This window comes from Hydra viridissima, unplaced genomic scaffold (genome assembly GCF_058129835.1).
Source record: "Hydra viridissima isolate aposymbiotic clone 2 unplaced genomic scaffold, HvirCarnegie_v1 scaffold_8, whole genome shotgun sequence".
Lineage (NCBI taxonomy): Eukaryota > Metazoa > Cnidaria > Hydrozoa > Anthoathecata > Hydridae > Hydra > Hydra viridissima.
In genome coordinates, this window is record NW_028324307.1 from 14,503,843 (window position 1) to 14,522,282 (window position 18,440).

Genomic DNA, 18,440 nt, shown 5'->3' on the forward strand with positions numbered 1-18,440 from the left:
GATATATATTGCTTACTCAATGTACTTCAACTACCTCAAGAGTTTGTATGTTATAATGGGTTAAAAGTTACTCCGGTAGAAGCACTGTGTATTTTTTTAAAACGATTCTCCTACCCATGTAGACTACTCGATATGATACTTGATATATATATATATATATATACATATATATATATATATATATATATATATATATATATATATATATATATATATATATATATATATATATATATATATATATATATATATACATTTATACTTATGTATATATCTTAAATTTGTATCAGAAATTAAATAATTACTTTGTTACACTTTTGAAGCAAGTACTACTTTGATCTATTTTTAAGCCGTTTTCAGAGAACACGAATTTCAGCGTTTTGACGTTGCGTAAAAAGTTTTAAAACGGCATTTCAGGGAATCCCATCCATTGCGCATGCCTAGTGTCAAATATTTGTCATAAATTGTAGAAGTTGCCGTTGCAGTTTTCTTATCGTAAGCTCTCTAATATCAACAAATAACTAACGGAAACTTGAGTTCTAAAGTCATTCTTTTAGTTAATTTTCGTGTGTTTGAACATAACGCTAAACGCACTGGTGTAAGTTTTTACACGAGTATTTTGTTACGCATGGTTTTACATAATATAGCATAGTTTAACAAAAACAAGTATACTAAACAAAAAAGAATCATGTCAAAACCTAAATTGAGTAAGTTATTTAACCTATTTAAAGTTGAGATATATGTAAAATCCAGTTAATTATATGCGTGAAAAACCTCTAAATAAGAATAGTATCTTCGTTAACCTCGTTAAGTTCGTGTTAATCGTCAACACACTGTATAGTAGGGTAGTAACACTGAAGTGCATACATTATACAGTAGGGTAACACTAGGTCTAATATTAGACTATGCGTATAATTTTGAACCGCATTCAAAATTTTACGCATAATCTAATATTAGACCTAGCAAAAAGTTTATAAATAAATTTTTTCTTGCAAATGATCTGTATCATTTGTTACAACGATTGTTGTTCGATATAGCATTACCATTGAAAAAAATTACTTGTTTCATCGAATCTACTTCTTTTCATGATGTTGAAAATTAAATTAATTCAAATTCTCGCCCTCCAATTCTCTCTATGGTTTGATCTAAAAGATCTTTTGTAAAAGCAAAACAGGAAAATTCTCTCCTATGTTTAGATAAGCTTCTGTAGTTTTTTTATTTTGTGACATTTTAGAACAATCAAACCTATGAAATATTTCTTCATTATTCTCTGTACTTTCAGATAAACTCCGTGAATCTAATTCTAAAATTTTCTCCTCAAGTTTCTCTTCAATTCCCTATCACTATCACTTTCTAAGTACTTTAAGAATTTGTAAAACAGTTTGCATTTATTTAAAGAGCTAACATGTGATCATAAGAAAATTTAATAAAAAATAAAATCAGGATAAAAAGGGATTTGAATTTTTCTTGCAAGAGTAATATAAAAAAAGAATTTAGTTTAGTTGGTAATACCAAAATATAACTAACATTGATTTACCAATTTAGATATATTTATTTAACATAAAAAGGTTTCTAATGATTGGAATGTATTCTCATTTTAAAAATAAAGTAACTAATATTAGCCAGTAATTGAAGATCAGTTTTTAAGGTTAAAACCTAACCTGCTCCAAGGGTGCACAGAGGTTAGAAAATCTTCAAACCATGAATAAATTCAATTTAACAATATTTATACATTTTTGTACCAATATGTTAGCCTTTTATAAATAACACCTTAAAAATATAAAAATCAAAAGTTTAGTTATAAAATAACAAATAAAATCTTACATCTTTGTTTATCCTCACGCAAAATTTCTTCACACAAATAATTTTGATTATTTTTGAACTAATTGAAATAAACATAATGTCAAACAAATTTTAGATGCTTTCCTCATCAGTATCAGAAAATACAAACGTGTAGAAATGAGAGAGAGAAAGAGAGAAAAGTTTATGTATTATGCCAATGACTACTGCATCATCTCATTATTCAAAGTGGATTAACTAGCTAATATAGTGGTATACTATGGCAATTTTTTTACACATGTTCCTTAGATATAGCACTTTTCACTTTTGTTTTCAAGAGAAGCTTGTCAAAGTTTTTTAGATATTAAAACTTTTGTTAAAGGAAATTGATGAAAAATGTGCAAAAAATGTCTATTGTAAAATTACCAATATTTAAAGTATTTTAACGAAAAACAATTCAAAAAATAAATGAAAAGCACCCTTCATGAATTGAAAAATCAAGTGGTATATTTTTTTTATTGTTTCTGCTTATTTTTAATTATACAATTACTTTATTTTAATACAGAATTTTAAAAAGCTCAGATCAAATTGTCCAGTCAAAGAAAGTCATGTGTTAAAAAAACTAGCTAAATTCCACTGAATCATTAATAAAAGAAAGATATTTCATGAACTTTAGGAAAATTGTTTTTAAATATTGCTTCACTTTTCTCTATTAATTTGCCTGGTAATTTGTTTCAGGTTGCATAACTTTCTGAAACATTTAAAAAAGAGATAAAGTTAAAATTTTACTGTAACAATAAAAGTTACAAATAGCAAAATTTTTTTGACATACAAAATTAGTCTACTTTTCTATAAAATTGTTATTAGAAAAAATTTTTAAATTTATTTCATCATTTTTAAATATATCCTTTTAAAATGATTGATTCTCACTATTTAAAGTCAATTTAAATTGTTGCAATTTTTACAATTGTTGTTGCAATTGTTGAAGTGGTTTGTGTTTGTGTCTTTAGTGGGGAAAATTTAGAACTTAATTCAGAAGTGTTTTGGGAAAATTAAGATATTAATATTTTTTTTCAAACTTTTTGAGTTTTTAAACTTTTAAGGTTTGATCTCAATAATTTAACTACCAAGTAATTTTCAACATTTTTGTGAACATTTCAATAAAATTCCAATAAAGTTAACAAAAAGTGTTTTTACTTAAATTGATTTTATTTTTAGTTACAGCAAAGCTCTATTTTGATTGAAATTCAAATTTTGATTCAATTTATATGAATATAAATTTTTAATTAAAATGTTAGATTGCCGAAAGGTATTTTTTAAAGATTTATTAAAAATTGTATTTATGCACAAGTTAAAAGAAAAAAAAAAAAAAAATAAACAGAAAATGTAATTCTTATGGTTATAATATTCTTTGAAGTTACATTTAAGAATAATGTTATTACTAACATCTATATAATTTTAGATTCAAAGAGTAAAAGGATGACCTGCAGAAAAAGATATAAAATTATAAAAAAGGTTTGGCTTTTGATTGATAATTTTTTTTACTTAATAAAAGTTGTAGTTTTTTAAATACTGGTTGAGTTCATAATATAAATTTGGGAGTACTTTCTTAGGTAGCTGACCATAATCGTAAGAAGAGAAAAGAAGAAAAAGTAAAATCAGGCAGTATGTATTTTTCTTGAACAAAAATCTTTTAACTGCAACTAAAGAATATTTTTCTAGTTGACAGTATATACCTTGTGTCCTGCAACCTGAACAAACAAATTTTTTTTTTTGAGGGAAATATTAGCAATTTTCTAGTCCTGTAAAATATTTGTTTCCCTATGCTCAAAGTTTTGCATTATTTTTGGAAAATTTTTGGCATTTTTGCTCTTTCTGCGATTGAAATACATGTTTAGTACATTGCAACAAATATTATTTCAACTAGAATCATTCTGGAATAATTTTTTTCCAGAATTTTATTGGTAATTGAGGTTTACAGTTGCACCATTAACATTTATAAAAGTTTTATCAAAACTTTCTGTGCAGTGTTTTATCAATGCTATTTGTGCAGTGTAGTTTACTTTTTCAATAGAACTCAGAGAATTGTTTTTTATTTTTTTAAAACAACTTCTTAATCTTCATCGAATTTTAATAAATAGATATTTTTTAAAATTTTGATATAGCTACTTTTTCTGTAATTTATTTTTCAAAAGTTTTAAGATTTTTTAAAGCATTTAGTTTAAGTTATCCATTTTGTCTTTTGTATCTAAAGTATAGTTAACCAAACCTCCATGTGTCATGATATGAATATTGAGATTCACTTTGGCTGACCTTTTCAGTTTTCCTTTCAGTTCAGAAGTAATTCTTTTTAAATTTCATGGAACTCTAAGTTTATTTTAATTTTTTTTTAATTTTTTTTTTGTAAAAAATTTTAAAAGTTTTAAAAATAAGTAGTATATATATATATATATATATATATATATATATATATATATATATATATATATATATATATATATATATATATATATATACAGTGCTCGAAGTGAGGCGGGATGGGGCGGGATGCCATCCCGTTACCTTTTTAAATTTTGAAAACCATCCCACTTCTTTTTTAATGCATATTTTGGGGTGGGATGCCATCCCGGTACATAATAAATTAATGGAAATTTTATTTTATTTTCCTCCAATAAATAAACTTGTAAAAACAATTTTAAAGTTTGCGGCAATATGCGAATTTAAATGAACTTAAGTCTCAGCTGTTATTTAAAAATTTGCGGTAGAAAGTTTAAAAACTAAATCGATAATTATAAAACATTGCGTCTTTTCTTTTGTATTTTAAATAAAAAGTTACCAAGCAACAAAAAGCTACATTGGCTTTTTTTTTTGTTAAAGTATCATTAGAGTTTTTTTTGGTGAAATAAAATATAGTACACAGTAGATTTACTCAACATTAAATGTTATGATTTAAAAAAAATATACTTTTTATAAATATGGATAAATGGCTAGCAAGCGGAAGGAAAAGAAAGTTAAGCAGTGATAGTTCTAAAAGTAATTTGGAAAATGACACTGAAATAAATAAAGAAGTGACAGATTTTTCAAGTATTGAAACTTGCCAATCCTTTCCTCAATGTGATGTTATTTTTCCAGATTACTGGTCTGATTTACAGTGGAAGGAGAAATTAAAAACATTTGACTGGTTGACAGTTTCATTAACAGATCTTGGTTGTTCTGTTTGTAAGTCAGCAAATAATTTAGGTGCCGAAAAATCTCAAGGAATAAAATTGGCTAGCGAGTGGACGCTTGGCAACGTTAAGGAATATGGCGAAACAAAAGAAAAAAAACAACAATCAATGAGGAAAAAGCTTTCAAGCCATAAACTATCAGTTGCACACGAAAAGGCTTGTAAAATTATTTCTCAGTCCAAAAAAAACACCATAGAGATGTTTAGTTCAAAAATGCAGATCAATCAGCACGAAACTACCTACCGCATATTTCGCACTGTTTATCACATTGCAAAAAGGAATCGTCCATTTTCTGATTTGAAAGAACTAGTATTATTACAGGTAGAAAATGGTTTAGACATGGGACGTATTTTACAATCTGATCACGCATGCGCTGATATTGTTTATCACATTGCAAATGAAATGCGCACTAAGCTTGTAAAATATATTCTTCTTAACAATAGTAAAGTAGGGTTTATGATAGACGAATCTACCACGATGAGCAAAAAGTCTGCTCTGTCAATCTGCTTGAGAGTGAACATTCCAGAAATAAATATTGTCAATAGTATTTATTTTGATCTTATCGAATTAACAAATACAGAAGCCTCGTCTATTGCAAAATCTTTTATATGTGCTTTACACAATTTTGGTTTTGACAACAATTTTTTATTATGTAATTGGGTGTCTTTTGCATGTGATGGTGCTTCTAATATGCTTGGCAAAAAGGCAGGCGTTGCCCAGTTACTTTTGAATCAGTTTCCTAATTTGATTTTATGGCATTGTAGCAATCACCGATTAGAGTTAGCAGTGAATGATGTTGTGCGCGATATCTTACCAATTTGTCACATGAAAAGCTTTTTTGATAAATTATATTCCATTTACAGTGCATCTCCTAAAAACAAAAAAGAACTGGAAACTGTTGCTATGGCTTTAAGTGTAAAACTAAATTCCATTGGACGAATTCTAGGCACTAGATGGGTGTCGTCTAGCGCTCGATCTGTGATGGCTGTTTGGAATAATTATGCAGCATTGTATCAACACTTTCATGAATCTTCATTGGATTTAAGGCGTAATGGAGGAGATAGAGCCCAATATGCAGGTCTTAAAAATAAATTATGTGGTATCAATTTCATACTCAACATGGGACTAATGCTAGATGCTTTAATAGAACTAGAACATCTTTCTAAAAAATTACAAGATAGGCAAACTTCTTTACCTGATGCACATCGGCTTATCACCTTAAAATACCATATATTTCAATCAATGAGAAATAATTCAGGTGAATATTATTCGCAAACGCAGCTTGCAGCAGAAAAGTTTGAATTTAAAGGCGTCAAACTACAGATCGGAAAAGTTTCTAAAATTAATCAAAATGAATTTTTTAGTAAACTAAGTGAAAATCTTGATTCTAGAATGTTTACAACTAGAGCTGCGCATAAATCTTTACAAGACAAAGAAAATGATCCAAACAAAGAAAAATACGATAATTTAATAAAAAATTTACAAGTTTTTGATAAGCCACAATGGTTTGCAGACCAAGATCCATGCTTTGGAGATAACGATATTAGACAATTAGCAAAAACTTTAAATATTTGTGAAATTAAGGCAGTCCAAGGGTTTCGTGAATACATTTCCACTGGTGACTGTAAAGATCCCCCTAATGATCTTCAGCCTCTGAGAACTGCTATAAATACCTTGATTGTTTCAACAGCTGAATGTGAGCGTTCTTTTTCTACTATGAATATAATCTTATCTTCCTTGCGAAACTCTTTATTAATAAAAACTGTGTCGAGTTTAATGTTCATTTCATTAGTAGGTCCACCAATTACGCATTTCGATCCAAAGGATTATGTCATTAAGTGGTTTGGGAAAGGACATCGCGATGCTAATTTTAGGAATTGTGAAGCGCCGGCATTAAAGTCTATAAATGAAAGTGAAACATTTTGGAAGATATTCTGACCGAATTTTTTTTCAATTATTTAAAAAATTGGTAAATACAAAAAAATAAGACTTGTTTCAAAATAAAATGTTTAAATATACCATTGTTTTTTGATTGCTTAATGACGTTTGATGTGAAACTCAACTCAATATTTTACGGTGACAGTCTCTTAAGAATATAACGGACCTCAAGTTTTTTTTTTAATATAGGTTTTTTACTATAGGAATACTCTAGGGATTTATAGTTCCTTTATTTAATCTACACAAAATACGAAATCTATAATTTTAGGATAGGTGGGATGGCGATTAGAAAATATTAAAAACCATCCCGCTACCTTTTTTTTCCCACTTCGAGCACTGTATATATATATATATATATATATATATATATATATATATATATATATATATATATATATATATATATATATATATATATATATATATATATATATATATTCAAATGTGTTTTCCTGCTAGAAACTAATGAATTTACTGCTTTTTGCAAACTTCATATGATTGATTTACCAACTATTTACAGGCTCAACTCCTTATATAATTTACAATCCCGTCATTCATTAACATCTTATATTCATTAACACCTTAAAATATTATTAAACTATTCATTAACACTTTATATTCAATAACAACTCAAAATATTATTGCAAGTTAAAATATTTTTTAATTGGAATTCCCATAGGCCCACCATTTGCTTCCATGGAAGACGTCATTCACAACATGCTTTTGCAATTTTTTCTCTTTTTTTGAATGTTGGACTAAAAGATAGTGAAATGTTTTAGTTTTATATATAAAATAAATTTGACTAAATTGTTGTTAACAGTAAAAAAAAAAAGGAAAAAATTATTAACAAAACTCTCAAATTGAACATCTATGATGGTAAAATCAACATTTAAGTATCAAGTTTAAAAAACTAAATGATTGTTATTTCAGGGCTTGATAATTTTTTTAGTTTGTATTTTCTTTAAGAATAACTACCTTATGCTCAGTAAAAGTTATGCTTTAGTAGCAAAAGTTTTGTTGCTGAAGCATTACAAATGAAGAAACATGTATATTGTAATTAAAAATGCATATTTGATTACTGTAAAAATTATTACAAGAAATAATTAATATTATATTACTTAAATCAATTTGTATTCAAAGACCTCAAAGACTTCAATTGTCGAATTGTAAGACAAACTTGTCAAATTCACTTTTCAAGATTTGTAAAAGATTAGAAAATACCTTTTGTAACTAAAGATTCAGTATTACAAATAAAACTTCTTACAAGTTAGAGAACTATCATGTAGATTTTGATAGAAATTCAAAACACTTTTTCAAATAGGTCTTCTAAGTTTTTCATGGTTGTAATGAATCATGGGAAGCACTCCAATCTTCCAGATTTCAAATAGTATAATTATTTATCATTTACTGATATGTGCTAACAAACTATGTGTTGAATGACTAGTCTTAAGGGATCAGTCTTATTTAAATGCATGAAAAAAAATGCTATTTTTATCTTTTTTTTTAAGAATGCTGTTAAGTCTATTGGTATAAAACTTGTTTGATTATATCAATATGTTTTGCATAAAATATGTTTTAAAAAAACAAAGCGTAATATTTAATGACTATCTTAAAAAACAAGTTTTAGCTAAGTAGTGCATAACTAATAATGGCTGCATAGTTAATAAAAGTTCACTTAAGTGTTGTTTGTTTCTCAAAGAATAGATATCAAAAAAAAAAAGTTTTTCATTTTTAAAATTTCACATGGGTTTACCCAACCATGCAAATTACTTAAAACTTCTTATGTATATTGTTTCTTCTTTTCCCTTTTTTAAATATTAATGCTGATTTTAGTCTTATCTAAAAACTGAATTAAAACTGTAGAACATCATGAGGTAGAATCATTCTGCATTAATTTGATAATTTGTAAAATTAATGCAATATTATTTGTTTTTCTACAAATAGATAACTTGATTATCAATTTATAAATTTAGAAAAACCTAAAGATCCTGGAATTCCAAATTCATATCCTTTCAAAGAGAAACTTCTCAAGCAGATAGAGGAGCGCAAACAGCTTGTAAGTTAAACACAAAAAGTGTTTGAAAAGCAGTTTGCATGGTTAAAACCATGCAAATTGTTTCTCTCTCTCTTTTTTTTCAAAGTTGCAGACCTATTTTCTCCTAGTCTTTCTTACTATACATAGTTTGATTAATTTTTTTTTTTTTACTATTAAGTCTTGTCTTATCAATTAAGCAAAAGATTATCAATGAAGAATTGACAAAGTTTCTTAGGAGTTTTTTTAATTTTAACAAAATATAATCATTTTTTACAATATTTAGTAAGCATTTATTTTGTTGAGGAAAATAGCATTGCAAGCTTTAGTTTATTTCAATATAGCATTTTTAACATTTATATGAAGGTCTCAGTGGGAAAATAATGTAAATCACACTTTTCTTTTTTTTTTTAAAAAAAATTTAAACTTTAAAGCCAACTTTCTCTGTGTCATAAATAAAAAAAAATACCAACAAAGAAAATTTTTGATAAGATCCATTTATTTTTTATTAAAATATATTTTTTATTAACATATACTTTAAGTATATGCAATAGCATACACTTAAAAAACGTGTTGTTATATAATCATATTTTTACATTGTAATTAAAATTTTTTCAGATTTTACTTTTTTTATAAATGGGTATTTTTCGACAGAAAAAAAATAGTTATAACACTGTTTTAAAAAAACCAGAAACAAAACAAAAAAAAAAAGCAGAAACAATATGTTTAAAAGATTAAACTTTGCAAAAATGTTCTTCTGAACGTGACCAACTGAGTTTTAAAAGTTTATTATATTAAAATGCAGCCAGTTCAGATTAATAGATATATTTGTGTTGAGTTAAAGTTCCTAAAAAAAGTCCTGAAATAAGTTTTAAAAGTAGGCTTGATTGAGAAGGCTGCAGAGTTTCTTTAATTATTGCAATTCAATGTATTTCTTCTAGCGAAAAGGAATGAGCCCTGCGTAAAGGGATTACAATTGATTTGCTGTAATACTTTTTTTAAGCATTACAATTTGTCTCAAAATTCACATTCTATTAATTTCTGTATTTTATCAGTTGTGTGTATTTAAAATCAATACAAACTCATCTGGAGGTTTCCCTAGAGAAAATAAATAAGTATCAAAATCAGCACTAACATAATTCAAAACAACTTTTTCATTCACTTCAATATGAAAACCAGAAGTCCAATTTGTACACCAATAGTACTTTAAAAAATAGAATACTTTAAACACTTTGTCTCACAGAAAAATTACATGTAAAGCTACTAATCTAATCTAAATGTAAATATGTTGTTCTGGTTAGAAAGGCATAGAAAGCCTGTATGTACCAGATAGCCAGTATGCACTTTGAAAAAAAAAAAAATTTCTTTCTGGTAAAACTTTTAATCAAGAAACTTTTCTTCTGTGCCAACTTTCACTTTGTATTCATACTATTTGTAAAGATGAAGAATATGTTTGCAAGAATATTTTTCTATAGTTCTATTTTTTGAGGGTTCTTGTTTTCATAATCAATCAGTTTTTTGGAATCTTTTTGTAATCACTGTTTTTAAGAAGAAATGTTTTATGACATAACGGTTTTATTTTAAAAAAATTTTTATCAACTGCATACAAAAATTTCATCATGAAAAGTACATTTAGCAAGAATCTAGAAGTTAGTTTAAGTTCCATAGAATTGAATGATTTTTTACTTTTTTAAACAAATAAATTGAAGTGCCTTTATGAACATTTTCAGGAAAATGTTCATAAAGGCACTTTAATTCATTTGTTTAAACTTCCTAAAAACTTTATAGAGTATGAATTTAATTGAGGGAAGAATACTAACTCCTAAAAATAACACTAATAAAATGTTGCAAATAGATATCTGAAATTTTGTGATAAATTTATATTTTAACTTTACTAATTAAAATTTATTTCAGAAAAAAATCCGAAATCAGATTTCATTTTTATGTTTAGCTTTATAATTGTATTAATCTACTTCTGATAGGTCTTCTATGTATATGTAACATACATATTCACAAATATTATTATATAAAACTATATATTCAAAAGTTTGTTCACTGAGAAAATTTAAAAGTCCATTTTAGTATTCATGGCTTTCAAATGATGACCAAGAATTGTTACAAAGTTTAAAAAAAATTTGATTTAAGGAAAAAGAACAATTAGAGAAGTCAAAAAAGAAAAAGAAAGATACTCGAAAACGAAAACTTGAAGATCTACAAAAAGATGCTGAAAAACGTGCTGCTCAATTTGAAAAAAAGAATGCAGTTGATAATGCAAATGATGATCAAAGCTCAGTCCCACAATCTAAGTCTAAAAAATCTTATTACAAAGAATTAAAAAAAGTTGTAGAAGCAGCTGATGTTATAATACAGGTATTAGATGCACGAGATCCAATGGGATGCCGATGTCCACAAATAGAAGAAATGGTTATGGAATCTGGACCTAACAAAAAGCTAATATTGTTACTTAATAAAATAGATTTAGTCCCAAAAGATATTGTTGAGAAATGGTTAAAATATTTTCGTAACATATTTCCTGCTGTTGCATTTAAAGCATCCACACAAGACCAGAAAAACAAATTGGTAGGTGCTGACTTACTATTTCCCATCAAGTTGTAATTTATTTTACATTTTACAGTTTAATTTTCATTGGTTTTTTTTACATTGAGTATGAAAGTTTGGTATTTTTAAAATTATTAACTAGGCTCAATCCAAGGTTCCAGTTGAACTAGCCTCCCAAGAATTACTTCAAACTAGCAATTGTCTTGGTGCTAGTACGCTCTTAAAACTGTTAGCAAACTATTGTAGAAATGCTGGTATTAAAACAAGCATAACTGTAGGTATTGTTGGTCTTCCAAATGTGGGAAAAAGTAGTGTAATCAATAGTTTGAGAAGGTCAAAAGCATGCTTAGTGGGGTCAACCCCTGGACTTACTAAGTAAATATTTCTGATTATTTATTTTTTTCTTTTAAATCATTTCTTTATTAAACCTTCATAAATAGTTTGATTTCATTAATGTAAAATACTCATAAACTATTCTTGATTAATTTTTATGTTCATCGATTAGAAGTATGCAAGAGGTTCAACTTGATAAACATATTAAGTTGCTTGATTGCCCAGGAGTTGTTATGGGATCAAATTCTACAGACATGCAGATTATTTTAAGAAATGCCATGAAGGTCAAAGTCTTTGTCTTTACATTTTACAAATGAATTATAAGTGGTTTTAGTTATTTACATATTGATGCTAACACAGTAGTTTTTTTATTAAATTTTTGTGTCAAAAAATGCATTCAGCATTTCAAAATATTGTTCTGAATGCACAATTCTTTTAATTTCTGTGGTAATTTTTTTGTAGGTTGAACAAATTCTTGATCCAATTAAACCGGTTGAAGCTATTCTAAGTCGATGTGAAAAAACCATGATGATGCAAAAGTATTGTGTGGCTGATTATTCAAATGCTAATGAATTTTTAGTGTTATTTGCAAAAAGATTAGGAAAACTAAAAAAGGGTGGTGTCCCAGATACACAGGCTTCTGCAAAAGTCCTGCTACAAGATTGGAATAGGTAGTTTATCTTTTGATTAATGAAAATTTTTAACTTTTTTGGAAATCTTTTTGTTGCATTTCTGATATTTATTCTTTAGCGGGAAAATTACTTTTTACACCCACCCACCTGTAGATCTACCGAATGCTGAACATTCAACTTCAACAATAGCACAGTATTGGGGCGCTGGATTTGATTTAGTAAAATGTTTTTTTATTACATTTCCTGTCTTCTTTTTTAGTCTAAAATTCTTTTAAAAAAAAAAACTTTAAAAAATCGCATAAAATAATTTTATATATAATAAACATTTCATATTGTATTAGTCGTTAATCTGTTTATAGAAAGCAATCGAAGATGAAGAGAAATCTGACTTAAATAATCTTATAAAGCATATGGATTCTTTTCTTGTATTGGACCCTGGGAAACCAACTGCTATGGAAGAAATAATTGATGAAGAGAATGAAGATGATGATGAAGTAATGTGATAAAATATACAAGTATATATAAGTTATTAAAATAAATACATATATTTAAAAATAATGTTTGTATGGTTGTGTTCTATATATGCATGCATACGCAGTTGTTTTTTCACATGTTAGTTTTGTCTTGTAATAGACAAGCAGATGTGCTGTACCTTTGTTATATTCTCTCAGTACTACTCTAAATTTATGGTCATAATTTGTCTTTTTTGTAATCAACAGTTATGCTTCAGCGATCTTTTTTACTTAGAGTGCTGAAGACTTTGAAAAAATGGAAGATGATGTAGATAACTCAGCTAAATTAGTCCAGGTATTGTTTCGTTACTTTCTGTTAAAAAGATATTGTCGATATTATATCAGTTTTAGGTATTTTTCTATCGATACAAAATTGATATAAGCATTTTTTTTTTAATGATAAAATATCAGTTAAAAGTTCCACAAAGAGATTTCAATCGAACTTTATTTATAAAGTTATAAATACAATTTATATAAAATTTATCTTAACTGCAACTTCAAGCCAAATAATCGTATTTCTTAGGAGCAAACTGTTATTGTTAAACCAAAGAAAAAAAAAGTATCTGCTGATAACCAATCAAAAAAAAGCGAAATTACCGACACAGACAATCCAAACCAACAAATAAATAAACAAAAAAAGAACCTTGCAAAGGCGAAGAAACGAGAGTTACGAAAATCGGGTGAGTTTTTCATCAAAGATTTTGTTTTAAAACTAAAATGCTTTTTACTTGGTTTTAAATTTTGTGGCGAAAATCAAAATGAATGGGACTAAGGTATTATCCTCGGACCACAACGAATTTATCTAAGTTTAAAGTTAGGTATTTTTTTGGCTTTTTTTTTTTCTTTTTCTAAATTTCTTGTGCTTTCCTTAGTGTAAAGGTGTTAGAACCTCTAATACTGTAAAACTTTAGAAAAATATTTCGGAAGATCTTTTGTGATCTTCCGAAATTTATTTTTAATCACTTACCCATTAAATGTTGCGTCATAAAAATGCGAAAATTGTTGCTTCCACAATTTTCTATTCTTCCATAAAATAACATTAGAAATTTGGTCTGCACGCACCAGAATGAACTATCTGCTGTCCTGAAGTGTTTTACACTGCTGTTTATTTCTATTTATATACTTGTATATTTAAAATCATTCTTCATTTAGAGAAAAGAAAACAAGAAGGTGCGACCAATGATAAAGAATCAGAGCCATACGATTTTGATGCGTTGTAATAGTTTCTTAGAAAACTTGAGTTTTAAATGTTTGTTGTGCGCCTCAATATTTTTTGGCTTCTTGTTTCACAATCCTTTTGCGTAATCGCTTTCGAATTTAATGATTTTCTATTTTTTATTCGCTTCTAAACTCCTTATCACTGGTTATTGGTAATTTTTGTAACAATTCTCAATTCATTCAAATTAATAAAAAAATTATTCATAATTTGAATGAAACTTTTGTAAAGTAAAAAAACTAGACCATAGCTAAAAGAAGGGTTTTAATTACTACTTTTAAATGCAGAATTCAGTCTCTACATTTTAGCGTAACGAAGATAAAAATACTTTTTAACGCAATAAAGCTTTCTTTTTTTGATATTATAAGTGTATCCTTAATGTGTGCGTGTTTATGGCACTTTTTTTTTTGTTGCAATGACAGCAACATAGTCGTTTTTACAATCTGTTTCCAATACATAGGAGGACAAAAGTGAACTGAATATTGGAAAATTTGCAAAAACCCTGAAATAAATTTTAGAATGGTAATTTTCTATTAGGAACATTTTATTACAAAATAATAACATAGAATAAATAAAGTTCTCTAAAAATTTTAAAATAAACTCGCACAATTAAGAAAAGGTTTCATTTATTGAAAAGTTTGTGATTTTTTTTAAAGATGTTAATCTAGATTATCAATAATAATTTTCACAAATAAGTTGTTTAGAGGACAAATGTAGGTTGTCCAAAAAACAGAAAAATGAAGGAAAACGAATTTCAGTCTTCAAAACCATAGCTCAGAGCAAGATATTATAATTGTTTCGTGTTATAAATAATGATATTATTTGTGGACATTACAACTGTCCTCTACAAGCTTAAGTTACTGCTAATAAAAATGTAATAAAACAATGAATATGTGGACATACTACACTTATCCTCTATACCATCGATATGTTCTGTACTTGGTTCGTTTAAAAAATGTTATTACAGCGGATAGATCTTTATTGATGAACTAATATTGATTATCCACATGAAACTGTGGTAGCATGAGATCTTTTCATGAAATACTAACATGAAATCTTTTCAAGAGATTTGCATCAGTATTTCATACTTCTGCTGAGATTTCAAATTGTTGAAAGACACGTGTAAGTCGACCTCATCCTTTTAACTAAAAAGAGTCGTTTAATGTATTCAAACTGATGTATAAGTCGAGGTGTATTTTCCACAGATCATTATTTTCTAAAAAAGTTCCACCATCTGCTAATGCGACACTTTGGTTTTCAGATTTGGACTTAGCATACTCAAAAATCAATGAAAGTAAAGATTTTGGTACTGACAATTGCTCTTCGTTAAAGAATCTTTGAGTTAGTTTTAGTGATAAATACTCTAATAAAACTTTTTTTTCGTTATAAAAATATTACGAAGTAATATTTTTGTAACAAAAGATGTTTAACATCAAGTTAATATTAAGGTGACAAATATGGCATTTAGATAACAAATATATTTTCTTACAAACTCATTACAATGCAAAGTATAATTTTCTGGCTTGATAATATGTGAGATAATGCAACATTTTAAAGAGATAAGATTGAAGAGATGACATTAAAGAGATAATTGAAGCATGGACATTTTGTTTTTCCATTAACAAGCGAATAAAAAAGAAGCATCATAAAAAGATAGACGTTTGAGAAAAACACTTTTTTTTTTTGCTTGACTGGAAAAATACTTCACTACAAGTTCGCATCTTAAATTTTTTCTTATTAATTCAGTTTTATCAAGTGCGTATAAAAAATACATACCGGAAAAAAAAAAAAAAGTTTTAAAATGATTTCTGCATACGAAATTTTTTTCTTTTCGAACCAACTACCATTAATTACTTTTATTAACTTATATTTGATCATTTTTCCGTATAAGATTGCTAATGATGACCGGTTTTGTCAAATTTAACATTGTTTTTGAGACTATTAGAAGATTTAAAAGTTAAAATTCACAGAAATGAATCGAAAAGCAGTAAGCGAAGCAGTAACATAGCAGATAATTGGTATGAAGGGTGGCTTCAGGGTCAGGAATAGCAAGTAGGATGTTAATTTCCGAGAATTGCATCAAAAATACTCGGGAAACGATAAGTCTCATCCAGCGTCATTCAAGATCCGGAAGCTAAAAAAAAACTACGGGGCAATCTCATATTTCGTCAAGTAAAACCCAATCTAAGGTTAAGTGATCATGAACTTACCAATGGCATCAAAGAAAACTGTGAAAAACGGAGAGATATTTTTTGGTCTTTGGAAGATTTGAAGTAATTTTTAATTATGAAATTAAGCTTGAACTAAGAAAAAGGAAAAGCAAAAGTATGTGTAATACCTATACAGTTCAAATTAATAGTAAAAAATGATTTTAAAAATTTCGTAATGATGTTATATTTTACTTTGTTCTAACCCTATATTACCCAATATTGTTATTTGATCGGCAAAAAGTAAAAAATTGCCAAAAACAAGTATTTTCTAAACACAAAGTTGTCACCCCCAAAACCTTTACTATTTTAAAACGCATTTACATTTTTAATTTAATACAGAAAAATCGATTCATCTCAGAAGACTGTTATAAAAGTATATACTTTATTCATTATTAATGGAAAACCAATTATCGTTGTATAACTTAATTACTTAAATATGCTGGGTTTTTTTTTTGCAAGACTTTGGCCCACTGTGAAATACCCTGGGGTTGATGTTACAAAACAATTGCGTACGTAAGCATACGTTAAAAGAAAAAAAAAAAATAAAATAAATCAAAATCGTTGTTAATACTGTTAATCAATTTTGTCGTTTAAAAATCAATGTTTTACGTAATTAAGAAAATTCTGATTGGCAGAAGAAAAATTAATGACAGATCATAACTTGCAAGAACTAGTAAATGATTTTTAGCATTAATACTTTTTAAATCAGCATAAATTAAGGTGTCAGAAAAAAACTTAGTTTGAAGGGTTCCTTTTTTTCACTTGATGTTCTAGCGTTCATACATGTACTCTTTGAAGTAATTATAAACAAAATGTTGATAGAAAATTACTGAAGTAAATGAAGTAGACAGGACATCAATTAACAACCAACCAAAAGCGACAAATGTTAACTAGACGATAAAAAGTATTTAACTAAAACGTAAAAAAAGTTTTAGTCCTCCTCCTGCTTAAAAGAAAAAAAAGCAAAATTTTTAAACAAATTATAGTCACTTTCCTTTAGAGAGAGTAAGGCCACTCTCTCTGAAAAGAGAACTTTCTATCTCTCTAGAGTGCGAAAGACTATAATTTATTCAACTTTTTAAGGGGAATCTTATTTGAGATCACAAGTTGAGTATTTTAACTTAAGTTTTATTAACCAACACCAAATGTTTATGATAAATTTTTGTAAAATACGTCAGAAGAATAACTCAATTAAGCTTTCTCAACTTTCTTAAATGCTGCTTGAAACTTTATTGTCTATGGATTAAATGCTGTTTGAAATTCTATTGTCTATGGATTAAATCCTATTTGAAACACATACGCGATAAGACAATAAGGAAATCCAGGGGAAAACATCAAAGAATTATAAAACTAAAACAACGGAAATAAATATGAAAATTAAAACTGAAAAATGCTTCCAATAGAATAAATCAATTTTGAAGTACTTTATATATGTATACTTTATATATATATATGATATATATCTCAAAAATTATCAAAAAAAGTTATCCGACCAAACAGCTTTAAAAAAATGCTAAATTTTTGTAACTTTAGACTTTTTTAGACTCAAGGTAAACAATAATAAAAGAGGATGTTTTTAAAGATGGTTTTATTTTTATTCTGGTGTAAATATGAATCCACAAAGTTTCCGATCTTAAAATAAATTAAGTTCTTTTTTTTATTGTCCAAAAAAATATTCTACCAATCACATTTTCTGTTTTATAATAAATTACTAAATATTAAAAAATAATTGTTTTAATACTTTGTAGGGCCTGGTTCGATTACAGCTTCTAGAAGTCTAGACATTGGTTCGACTCCATCTGATGATTTTAAGTTGAATTTCGATTCGTCGCTCTACAGGATCTTTTTCCAGAAACTTGACGGCATGTTTTTGCAAACTCCAATCATTTTCATGTCTTACTCAAAAATGGTTTATTACGCACAAGTCGTCTTAGAAATTGTATCCGAGCCCAAAGGTTTCAGATTGTCTAAAGGAATAATTTGAATCCATAATCCTCTTTCT

General features: G+C 27.1%; 2 protein-coding genes across 3 annotated transcripts; both read left to right on the forward strand.

The window, feature by feature from the left end:
• The first annotated feature begins 475 nt into the window (after positions 1–475).
• LOC145194984 (guanine nucleotide-binding protein-like 3 homolog) lies at positions 476–14,267 on the forward strand. 2 transcript variants are annotated; one of them, XM_090095686.1, is made up of 13 exons: positions 476–707; positions 3,242–3,294; positions 3,393–3,444; positions 8,918–9,000; positions 11,122–11,556; positions 11,678–11,910; positions 12,041–12,152; positions 12,331–12,539; positions 12,619–12,718; positions 12,860–12,994; positions 13,248–13,307; positions 13,536–13,692; positions 14,165–14,267. In XM_090095686.1, the coding sequence occupies exons 1-13, from the start codon at positions 689–691 to the stop codon at positions 14,230–14,232; spliced, it is 1,716 nt and encodes a 571-aa protein (XP_089951812.1). In that variant the 5' UTR covers positions 476–688; the 3' UTR covers positions 14,233–14,267. The 2 variants fall into 2 exon arrangements, 1 of the variants encoding a protein (XP_089951812.1); XR_016454924.1 differs by having other exon boundaries at positions 574–707; positions 12,860–13,015.
• Positions 4,343–7,249, forward strand: LOC145185914 (E3 SUMO-protein ligase KIAA1586-like). Its single transcript, XM_090096067.1, has 2 exons — positions 4,343–6,702; positions 6,799–7,249. The coding sequence occupies exons 1-2, from the start codon at positions 4,755–4,757 to the stop codon at positions 6,942–6,944; spliced, it is 2,094 nt and encodes a 697-aa protein (XP_089952193.1). The 5' UTR covers positions 4,343–4,754; the 3' UTR covers positions 6,945–7,249.
• Positions 14,268–18,440: the final 4,173 nt, after the last annotated feature.

Excerpts from the sequence above, each read along its gene's own strand:
- LOC145194984 (XM_090095686.1), top strand. Across the intron at positions 11,911-12,040 it reads TCAACCCCTGGACTTACTAA|AAGTATGCAAGAGGTTCAAC; the intron begins GTAAATATTTCT and ends TTCATCGATTAG. Across the intron at positions 12,153-12,330 it reads TTTTAAGAAATGCCATGAAG|GTTGAACAAATTCTTGATCC; the intron begins GTCAAAGTCTTT and ends ATTTTTTTGTAG.
- LOC145185914 (XM_090096067.1), top strand. The coding sequence starts at position 4,755 with ATGGATAAATGGCTAGCAAGCGGAAGGAAAAGAAAGTTAAGCAGTGAT. Across the intron at positions 6,703-6,798 it reads GATTGTTTCAACAGCTGAAT|TAGGTCCACCAATTACGCAT; the intron begins GTGAGCGTTCTT and ends TCATTTCATTAG.